This window comes from Globicephala melas, chromosome 10 (genome assembly GCF_963455315.2).
Source record: "Globicephala melas chromosome 10, mGloMel1.2, whole genome shotgun sequence".
Taxonomy (NCBI): domain Eukaryota; kingdom Metazoa; phylum Chordata; class Mammalia; order Artiodactyla; family Delphinidae; genus Globicephala; species Globicephala melas.
In genome coordinates this window covers 96,517,840-96,529,164 of record NC_083323.1, presented here as the reverse complement: position 1 = coordinate 96,529,164, position 11,325 = coordinate 96,517,840, and the positions used below count along the sequence as shown (strand labels likewise).

Here is an 11,325-nt window from a genome sequence, read left to right as displayed (position 1 = left end):
AGGGGACATGGGTTCAAGCCCTGGTCTGGGAAAATCTCACATACCACAGAGCAACTAAGCCCGTGAGCCACAGCTACTGAGCCCGCATGCCACAACTACTGAAGCCCGCGTGCCTAGAGCCCGTGCTCTGCAACAAGAGAAGCCACCGCAATGAGAAGCCCGCATACCGTGATGAAGAGTAGCCCTCACTCACCACAACTAGAGAAAGCCCGTGCACAGCAACAAAAACCCAACGCAGCCAAATAAATAATACAATAAATATATTTAAAAAATAGATTAATGATTGCCTGGAGATGGGGGAGGGGGAGAGTGGGACTGACTGCTAGTGGGTCTGAGGTTTCTTTTAGGGGAGATGGGAATGTTCTGGAATTAGATAGTGGGGCTATTTGCACGACGTTGGGAAAAATCCTAAAATCCACTGAATTGTACATTATAAAACGCTTAAAACGTTGAATTTTATCTCAATTTTTAAAGAGTCAACATGCACCAAGTTGCCCTTCAGTCTGGGCCAGAAGAAAGTGTAGTCGTAGGGAGGCGTCTGGTGCTGAAGCAGAAGGGTCTGGGGGTTCCCTGAGTCCCACTGGCATCTTGCAAATGAGGTAAGGGATACCAACTCCGCGCAGATCTGAAGTCTCTGGAGGTTTGTAGCGAGGATAGGAGTAATCTCGCCCACCACAGGGAGGCTTGTCTCAGCCCCTAGAGCGGATGGCAAACATCCAAAGGGATCCACGGAACTGGCAGAGGCCCTGCAGGTTGGGTCCCAAAGCAGAGGATTTTTTTTTTTTTTTTTTTTTTTTGCGGTACGCGGACCTCTCACTGTTGTGGCCTCTCCCGTTGCGGAGCACAGGCTCCGGACACGCAGGCTCAGCAGCCATGGCTCACGGGCCCAGCCGCTCCGCGGCATGTGGGATCTTCCCAGACCGGGTCACGAACCCGTGTCCCCTGCATCGGCAGGCGGACTCCCAACCACTGCGCCACCAGGGAAGCCCCCGAAACAGGATTTTTGTAGGCAAGAGCCGAGAGTGGACTTGAGGACACTGGTGGTGACCCAGGGAGAAAAGATATCAGTCACAAAGAGGAAATACAAACGGCCAGCGATCAGGGAAAGACGCTGGGGCTCGCTGGTAATCAGAAGGATGTACACTGAACAACAGTGAGGCAGCGTTTTCCTCCAGGTCGATCGTCTGAAATGGTTTGCTAATATGAAAGGCTGGCAGGATGTGAGCAGACGTGCTCTCTTCTCAAGGCTGTTGGATGTGTGAAATGGTAGAACCAATTTGGAGGGCAACTCGCCAGCACCTATTAAAGTGAAAAATGTGCATACCCTATGACTCAGCGATTCCAGTGCCCAGAATTTATTCTAAAGCGACACTCTCACAAGCACAGAGAAGTAGCAGATGCTATGCGACAGCACTTGTAATAGTGAAATGCTGGGGGAAAAGCTAAGTATTCATAAACAGGAGAATGGCTAAAAAGCCTACATACATCCATTCTCTATCGAAATGAGTAGTAGTTCTACATGTATAACGTGAAATGATCTCCAAGACGTATTACTGGGTTTAAAAAGCAAATTTTAGAAGGATGTGTACTATGTAACATTTATGAAAAAACAAAGCACAACCCAAAACGCAAGTGTGCGGGGCCCTTGGAGAATTCTTCCCGGCAGGCTGGGGTACCAGGCCAATTAACAATCCTTTCTTTACCTGGAAAAAGATGGACTTTTAAAAGCAACACGGGAAGAACATGGAACTGCCAGGCTTGGGCTGTTTCATTTCCAAGAGATCATTTTTAACGAGTACAGAGAACCAACGCATGATTCGTTCCGTAGGCTTTCTTTCTGGCTCTGTGTTAGGAGAATTACTGCCGGCTTGTATAGTATTTCCTTTAGAGAACAGAGGTACCTTCCCATTCCCAAATAAGAAAGGGAAAGCGAAAATTAGGTGTCCTTGCCAACAACCATCTCAGTTATAAAAGGCGGGGGTAAGCCCCTCACCGGGGAGAAGTAGTGACCACGGGCTGTGCAAGAGGTTCTTCGCCCACCTCCCTGGAGACCAGAGGTCTTCCCTGCTTTGAGAAATTCAAACAGAGGGTCCTCAGTAGGAGAGGGTGTGAAAAGAGAGTGAGAAATATTTCGTTTTTGCTTAATAATATTTTAAGTAGGAAATAAAATGGACTTCACTGGAAAAATCCATCTGTTCTTTTTGCTGATAGATGTCTGTCTCTGGGGGGTCTGAACTTTCATTCCCCGCTATAAAAAAAGAATCTGTTTATTAACAACAGCCTAACAAGGGAAAGGGGTCTTCCCTCATTTGGGGCCATGAACGTTCCTAAATAATAAAACACACACATATAATTTGTTTGTTTAGAAAAAGTTCTGCAAGAACCCCCACTACCCTGAAACAGTGATTACCCCTGAGGGAGCAGGGAGAGGACCAGGACCAGGGCTGAGGGAAGGAGATCGAGCAGAGGGAATTTGAGTCTTATCAATAATCGTTCAACATTTTTTTCCATTTTCACTTCTAATTTTTTACATAAAAAAAGGATGACATAGGGGCTTCCCTGGTGGCGCAGTGGTTGGGAGTCCGCCTGCCGATGCAGGGGACACGGGTTCGTGCCCCGGTCCGGGAAGATCCCACGTGCCGCGGAGCGGCTGTGTCCGTGAGCCATGGCCGCTGAGCCTGCGCGTCCAGAGCCTGTGCTCCGCAACGGAAGAGGCCACAACAGTGAGAGGCCCGCGTACCGCAAAAAAAAAAAAAAAAAAAAAAAAAAGGGAAATAATGAAATCAAAAGGTGGTTCTTTGAAGGAATAAATAAATTAGACTTATTTCTGGCAAAGTGTATCAAGAAAAAAATGAGAAATTATAAACAAATATTGGGAGAGAAAATAACTACAGATCTAGTGGTGATTTTAAACATTTATGGCCATACATCTAAAACAGATTAAATACACAATCTTCCAGAAAAATATAGCCTACCAAAACTGACTCCAGAAGAAACTGAAAATCTGAAATCAGTAGTGAAAAACCTATGCTCAAAATAAACACACACACACACACACACACACACACACACACACACACACACTTCTACCAAGCCTTCAAGGGACAGATCACCCCTATTTTATATAATCTGTATTTAAGAAAAGAAAAACTACCACTGATCAAAAGAAGAGAAGTGGTCAAAGGAAGAATAGGGTGGTGTCTGGAAACCCAAACCAAAGGAAGAAACAATTCTCAAGTAGGTGAGAGCTCAGAGCCCACATACCTCAGCTAAACCTTACTTCCTGGCTGAAACACCCACCAGCCCTCCCATCCCTGCACCCTGACTCTCCCCTTCACGGTGCGGCCATAATGGCCATCGCTAAGAACTTCACATGTGTCTTAGAGATTACCTGATCAATGTCTGCCTCTTACTGTTGTGTCAGCTCCACAAGGGCAGAAACCAGTTGTTTATTTTTTTTCATCATTGTGTCCCATTACTTAGATGGGACCTGACACACAATGGACATGCAACAAATACCTGTCAAATGGACGAGGAGTGGAATTTACAAGGTCAGTGTGGCCTTGGGCCCTCCAAAACTTCGATGTTATAATTGTGGATAGAGCTGCCAGGGAACAAAGCTGAGGATGGACCATCTCATATGTAGTAGGTGCCTTACATGCTGGGAGACACTAGGAGCTGGGATTGAGATACTGAAAAGTGGTCAGAGGTTGGAAGAACTGCCGAGAGTTGGTCAGTCCCCTGTGTCACCCAGACTGAGGAGTCCCAGGGGTGCAAACTACAGAGCTGGGATGTGAGCACCCAGACCCTTAAGCAGCCCACCCCACTGTCCTGCCTAGTTGGTTTCTCAAAGCCTTGCTGGGAAGGAGTATCTAAGGTGTTGGGGGCCTGGGAGGTCGGGAGAAGAAGGAATGGAGTGGAAGACAAAGACGACTAGAAAAACTAAGGGTTTGGTTGATGAGACTGGGGAATACGATTTCTGATGCCTATGTAATAGAACAGAACTTCCTTCTAAGGGAGAGTTTAGTTCCGCTGAGGACTTGCTTACAGAATTATAAAGGGCCAAGACTGATGTGGGGATGAGGGACTGAAGAGAGTGGAGGGATGCTGCCGGACAGGTTTCTGAAAGGCGGTCTGTGGCTAAAGGAGGAGAGAGGACAGCCAGGATGCTCGGTGCACCTACTGCTTCGTGGGAAGGACCATTAAGAACCAGAATATCCAAAATGCAATTTAACTTGTATCCTTATGAGATCTAAAGCTTCAGCAAAATTCTGCCACACCTAACAGATTTCTGCTTATAGTTGGTTCAGAGGAAAATTCAAGAGAGCCCTGTGTCCCCAACCTGGGGCCTGTGGCGGGGCAGAGGTACGGGAATTCTCAGGAGCAGAGAGGCAGGCACAAGGCTTCAGCTGAAAGAGAGAAGCGACCATCACACCGGACCCACTGGAATCCGTGCAAGTCCACAGCACTGCCTCTTCCCACTCTGCCCGGGACCTGCCCTGGCCGGAAGACACGGGGTGTCTTGTCTAGGGATAAGGAGCAAGGGGACCCCAGCTGACATCCAGGCTACCTCCCCTGCTCCAGATTACCTTCTCAAAACTAATGAAACTTGTCAGAGGCGAAGGGCTTCCGTGGGCCTGTCTCCATAGATGCAAGAAAGGGAGGGAGTTACTGGGAAGAGGCCATGTATCTCGGCCCAGCCGGGAGTGGGAGAAGCTGAACCCCAAAGAGAAAGTGATGGTGGAGGACTTGGTGGGGAGAGGTTAGCAGGCTGCACCTGCAGGGTCTGTAGAGAAGAGAAAAGGCTGTCCAGTCCAGGGGGCCAGCCCAGGACAGGCCAAGGCCCACCAGAAGTTGGCACAAAAAGCACAGAAGGCAGATGAAGTCGTTCCACTCATCCAGAAAAGAGGGCCAGAAAACTGGCCTTCCTCCTCCTGGCCAGCGGTTCTCCAGGAGAGCCAGGCAGACCCTGCTCCTATCCTCCCCCCAGCTGCCCAGAGAAGTGATGAGTAGAGGAGGGAATGGGCCTTGACCCAGAGAACGGAGACCCCCCGTGGGGGAGCCCAGGGTCTTGTAGAGGCTGTTAGCTATCCGCATCCTCAATTCCCCCTTTGGCAAGTTTCTCCCTAAAGGTCCCCAACACCTTATCATCCTTCCAGGGTCTCCTGCATCCCCACATGTCTCTCCATGCCCGCCTTGAAGTTTAAGACTAACAGTGAAGGGAATTCCCTGGCGGTCCAGTGGTTGGGACTCTGAGCTCTAACTGCCAAGGGCCTGGGTTCAGTCCCTCATCGGGGAACTAAGATCCCACAAGCCGTGTGGCTGAAAAAAAAGACTAACAGTGAAGATATAGACCATAATCTGGGAATGCGGGCAGGACTGTTGGTGACAGCAAAATCCTCAGGTCCCAAGGGTAACGCTCTCTGAGGAGGGAATTCAGGCACCCGGCCAGATATCGCCAAAAGGATGGTTTTGCACAAGTAACTCTTCAAATCACACCCCTGTGTGGCTTCCCACTTGAGAGGACCGTCCTGAAGAGTAGAGGAAGTTGGGGAAAGACAGGAGGATGGAAAAAATGAAGAGAAAGGAAACCGACGAATGAGACAGAGAACAGATCTAACAGAGGAGCCCCAGGGGTGTGAGATTTTATGAGCTGTGTGGAAACAATGGTAAAGCCCCTGAATGAAAAAATGGCCTGGAGAAACAAGCCAGTCTCTGGGGAAAGGGGGGGGGGCGGTGGGTGGGCTGTATGACCCAGGTGTTCCTGGGACTCAAAGAGGGGAAAGTCCAGCTATTTCCAATATCCCCAAGTCAGTCTTCCCAGGAGAACCACAGAAATAGGGAAACAATGACCATAGGATCAACATTTAATCCCAAGTGCCCAAGGCTGGGAGAGAAGACGCCCAGGTGCCCCAGGACCAATGGCGAACACAGCCAGAGGTGGGAAGGGGAGGACAAAGATGACAGTAAGGTGGGCTTCCCTGGTGGCGCAGTGGTTGAGAGTCCGCCTGCCGATGCAGGGGACGCGGGTTCGTGCCCCGGTCCGGGAAGATCCCACATGCCACGGAGCGGCTGGGCCCGTAAGCCATGGCCGCTGAGCCTGCTTGTCCCGAGCCTGTGCTCCGCAACGGGGGAGGCCGCAGCAGTGAGAGGTCCGCGTACCGCAAAAAAAAAAAAAAATGATAGTATGGTGAGGGAGGCCAGCTGGGAATGGGTGGCACCTGTACCACAGGCTGGCAGGAAGGTTAAACGATCATGTGTGAGCTCCTAGCACACAGCCTGACAGAGAGGAGACACAGGTTTAAGTCCCTTGTTTGCAATTCTGAACAATCAATCCCATAGCAAACTCTTTTGGCCGTGAAACCAGACGTCAGTTGATGTGAGGCTGGCTATAGCTGTTATCCACCCCACTGAAAGAGTCAACAGTTTTGCTGCAGAAACGCTGTGCTTGGTGGTGAGCGCTGCTCCAGCCCCGTGAGGGTGTCGTGTGATGCTGGTTTCTTCCCAAATCTGAAAAATTTTGAATGTATCCCATCCCCAAGAGTTTCAGATAAGAGTGTGCGGACCCGCACTCAGTTCTGGTTTCCCTTCCTTCCCTAAACCGCTGACCTTGGTGTAAGAAGTGGTGTGGGAAGAGGCGTGGGGACACGCAGCTGTGAACAGGGGGCAACGTGGGCATCTTCGTGTGCAGGTGCTTGAATAGGAGCGTGCGTGTCCCTGTGCATCCAACGTTTTATAAAAGCTGCAGGCAGAGTTAAATTCTTCACGAGCGGAAGAGAGACAGAGGCCACGGAGCGGCTGGCGTGTTGGGGGCGTCTTTGAAGAGAGCAGGTCTTCTGACAGTTTCCCCTTTAATGCTCTCCCAGCACCCAGCGCATGGGAAAGGGGGAGGGGTGGCGGTAGCTGCCTGAGCGAGAAACAGCTACAGTAGAACTTCAACTGCATCACAGGTCAGCCTGCCACCCAACTCGGGGACCACTCCAAGAAAACAGGCCCGGGAGGTGCAAAGAAGAGGCACCAGTGCCTGGCTGGGCAGGTACCAGCTCCCCCAAGGCCCGAAGTTGGCAGCCAGGGCGGGAAGAGCTCCCCGGGCAGTAGCCATGGCCCGGCCACCTCCCTGCTGGCTGTGGGTTCTGGGGCCCCTGGCAGTGCTCTCAGCGACCCCAGCCTCCAAGAGGTGTCCGGAAAAGCATTACCTGGCTCAGGGAGAACGGTGCTGCCAGATGTGCGAGCCAGGTAAGAGGAGGCCTTGCCAGGGTCTAGCTGAGTATGGAGAGAGAGGACCAGGCTTGGGGTGGAGGGACGCAGAGAGGGAGTCTGAGCTCAAGCAAGGAGCAGAATCCTGCAGAGGCCAGGAGGCAGCACCTTGAAGAGGGTGAGGGAGCGGCCTTCCTTGGGCTTTGACCCTGGACCTCTGCTCACAGGAACGTTCCTGGTGAAGGAATGTGACCAGCATGAAAAGGCTACTCAATGCGATCCGTGTACACCGGGGGTCTCCTTCTCACCAGACCACCATACCCGGCCCCACTGTGAGAGCTGCCGGCACTGTAACTCTGGTGAGATGGGCAAGCATTTGGGGAGCAAAGTGGGTATGGAGAAGCAAAGAGGGGGCAAGTAGGAGCTTCAGTTGCTTCAAGGCTACGGCCAGTGGAGCCCGCGGTGGGAAACGGGGCGCCCTGGGCGGTGTGTGTTGATGTGGTAGGGAGAGCTGTGAAGTGATTCAGGGAAGGGGCCAGCAGAGTTTGAGGGTCTGCTGAGAAGGGGTCTATGGCTAGGATCAAGACAATACAGAGTAGGAAGTTGCTGTAGGAGCCGAGATCTTAGACGAGCCTCTCCCCACTGATGGACGGGCCGTATCTCAGAGTGCACATTGGCCTGGAAATTGGAATACACCTTTCTAAGGACATAACAATCCCAGTCAGTGGATAACGCCCTCTTTTTGTCCAAAAGCCAATTCAGGAGAATGAATGTGTATGTGGCTTGTGTCTTTATGTATTTTGTAATTTCATCTTTTTTAAAACTAAGAAATGAAATATCAGCAGCTGGGTTATGAACACTTTCATCATTTCTCTGTTTTAGCTAGAATTTTAGAAACTATGTATGTACAAGTGTACATAGATCAGCAGATCTAAAGTGGCCCCTTGGAACAAATATTCTCCAGCAGGACGCTTTTGAGGACGATTTAGCTGAACCACATTACTCGCCTGTAAATGACTGACTAGGCCTTTTAATACTGTATTCTTGAAAATAAATACAAGGGTTTGTTGCTGCAAATCAGTCAAACGGCAACAAAAGAAATACACCAGAGGCATTCCTCAGTCTACTTAACTTACAGATATGACTGTTCATGGGTGCTTCTCTCTTCTTGGCAACAATCTGGGCAAGATGGGGATTTTTTTTTTTTTAGTCAAAGCCTCCCCAACTCACTCTGCAGGCCCCAGTAGAAGGCCTTTTCCTAATACTGAGCCAGTCGGAGCTCCCTCCACTCTGCTCCAGCCCAGCCCAGCCCACGATCCTCCTCTGTGAGATTCAGCCCACAGATCCCTGAAGCACTCAGGCAGCACCTGGCTGCAGGACTCCAGGGCACTGGAAAGAGGCTGAATGGGCTTGGTCCTCTTGGACCTCAGTATTCCCATCTGTAAGATGGACAAGTGCCTGCAATCAGCATGGATTTCTGTGCACAGGTTGTACATGGCGAAGAGAGCTCCCAGGTTTCTGTAGACTCCACTGAAAACAATGGTACTTCACTCATTTTTTAACCAATCCCAGCCCCTTCTTTAACCCTTCCCATCCCTTTGGGCAGATACCCTCCCTGATCTTCACCTTCCCTACCTATTTCCATCTCCACCACCACCGTTCCCTCCTCCATCACTGCTCTTCCTGTGCAGATCCTTATCCAGGCTGGCTCACAATTCCTGGTGAGCCACAAGGAAACCAAGTTCTAGTAGCAACCATGAGTCAGAATTCAGAAAGGAGATGCCACAGGGGCATAAAGATGAGAAGGAATTTACACCCTTTCCTGACAAAAGGCGCACATTAAAGAAATTGGGAGGGTTGATGGTAGTCTTTGGTATCCTCAGACGTCCCTTTCTGCACCCCTCTCCCACCTGTCAGGGCTCCTCTCCCTGGGTTCTCATGAGTGCACCCTGCCCCACCAGGCTCCCACTCAGGCCTGGCCCACATCCGGGTGCCACCTTCCCCAGAGTCACACTTCTCTTCTCACCCCCAAACACCCATGAACCCAAACCCATGCGACGCCCTTCCTACCTACCTCCCCCAGTATCACCGATTGGCAGCCACCCAGCACCTGACCTCTACACTTGAATACAAATTATATTTTAGAGGCAAAGGATATCAGTAAAGTTAAAAACCTATTGGGGACCACAGCAGCACCATTTCCAATTGCTAAAAACTGGAAACTACCCAAACACACACCAACAGTAGAACGGATGAATAAATGGTGTTGTATTCACACAGGGGAACGCTAGATGGCAGTGAGAATGAACGATTTGCAATCACACTCAACACTGGATTAATCTCACAAAGAGCTGAGTGAAAGCAACCAGGCACGAATGAGCACACGCGCTTGATTCATGCATAGAGTTCAAAAACTGGCAAAACCAACTTGTGGTGTTAGGAAGTCAGTAGCTATTCTTGGTGGGGACGGTGTTAGTGACTAAAAAGGAACACGACTGGTCATCTTGTTTCTTAATCTGGTGCTGGTTACACCTGTGAGTCCAATTCGTCCCAGTTCTCAAGCTTTACACTTGTGACATGCATACCTCTCTATAAGTATACTTCAATAAGAAGTTCTAAAAGCATCAGTGAGTGAGAGGAAAAATCATGTAAGCTGTTTCGACTTCTGAACCGTGAATTTTCTAAAAGGTCCGAGTTTTTCTTGAATAACAATAACACAAATGACAAAGGCACTGGATGACAGTGGGGGAGGGGCAGGCCTGGGAGGCGAGGGAGGGGATTAAGCCAGTGGACCCTGTGTGTTCCCTCCCTCTCCTCTGTCGCCAGGTCTTCTCATTCGAAACTGCTCCCTCACCGCCAACTCGGAGTGTGCCTGCCCTGAGGGCTGGCAGTGCAGGGACAAGGAGTGTACAGAGTGTGTTGGTCCAGCCCAGGCCCCAGGCCCACACCCACAACCCTCCCACTCATCTCATGCTGAAGGTAAGTTCTAGGCAACCCTCTGTCTGGTCACTGGGGGTAAGGGTCACACCCCAACCAGCACCGCCTCTCCCATGCCCAGCCCCACATACGTTGCCTCGTCCGCCTGTCTCGGCCTTCGCACCCCCTGGCTCGCTTAGGCCTTCAGCCTAGCCTTGTGCCCTCTGGGGCCCCCTGCGGCTGCCCATCTTGTCTCTGTTTTACCAGAGACACCAGAGGCCAGGACAGGCCAGCATATGCGGACTCTGGCTGATTCCAGGTGGCTGCCTGCCCCAACTCTCTCTACCCACTGGTCACGTGAGTTTTCTCCCCACTCCCCACCCCAAGAGAGAGAATGCACACAGGAGGGTCCAGGAGGGAAGCCAGCCAGAAAGCTCCTAGGAACAGGGGTAAGAAGAGGGAGAAGCAGAGTCCAGGAATTAGGAAAGGATGTGGTCCAATGGTGGGGGCAGGGGAGGAAGGTGGGGAAAGGGGAGAGGCAGGGGTGACAGAGGGCTGGGCTGAGGGGAGTCAAGGGCTAGGCCCTCCCCCAAACCCCCTTGTGACCCCTGCCCATCCCATCACAGCCCAAAGGTCCCTGTGCAGCACGGATTGCATCCGCATCTTTGTGCTCCTCTCTGGAATGTTTCTTGCTTTCACCATAGTCGGAGCCCTGTTCCTCCATCAACAAAGAAAATATAGATTAAGTAAGAGACAAAATTCAGGTTTCTGCACCCCACCCCACCATCTCGGCTTTGCCTCCCTATCTGGAACCTCACTGAATCTCTCCAGCTCCATCTTTAGCACCCTGTGGCCTCTCTTCCCCTCCTCTAAGCTGGGGCCCTCCTGACAGCCCGCCTTTGCTCACCTCTTCTCCCTTCACGCATCCTCCACCGCCGATCAACACTCATCTGATTCTCCCTCTTCAGACACGAGAGAAGGTCCAGTGGCGCCTGCAGAGCCTTGTCCTTACAGCTGCCCCAGGGAGGAGGAGGGCAGTGCCATCCCCATTCAGGAGGATTACCGAAAACCAGAGCCCGCTTCCTACCCCTGAGCCAGCGCTCGGCGGAGGGGGGCCGTCACTGCAGTCAAGTCCTAGCCTCCATCTCAACCCACCCGCCATCCAGGGGGATCGAGAGCCGGCACCTCCAATTTCAGCACTACCCTCTCATC

The 11,325-nt window shown here is 51.2% G+C and overlaps 1 protein-coding gene across 4 annotated transcripts; it reads left to right on the top strand.

Moving 5' to 3' along the window:
- Nucleotides 1-6,992: 6,992 nt before the first annotated feature.
- On the top strand, nt 6,993-11,257 carry CD27 (CD27 molecule). Of its 4 annotated transcripts, XM_060306358.2 has the most exons (7): nt 6,993-7,236; nt 7,425-7,585; nt 8,119-8,171; nt 10,013-10,176; nt 10,381-10,470; nt 10,740-10,859; nt 11,082-11,257. In XM_060306358.2, exons 1-7 carry the CDS (start codon nt 7,101-7,103, stop codon nt 11,204-11,206), a joined length of 849 nt encoding a protein of 282 aa, XP_060162341.1. In that variant the 5' UTR covers nt 6,993-7,100; the 3' UTR covers nt 11,207-11,257. The 4 variants fall into 4 exon arrangements, with proteins under 4 accessions (XP_060162341.1, XP_060162342.1, XP_030690503.1 ...); XM_060306359.2 differs by lacking the exon at nt 8,119-8,171 and having other exon boundaries at nt 7,425-7,529; nt 10,024-10,176; XM_030834643.3 differs by lacking the exon at nt 8,119-8,171 and having other exon boundaries at nt 7,425-7,556; nt 10,024-10,176.
- The last annotated feature ends 68 nt before the right edge of the window (nt 11,258-11,325 follow it).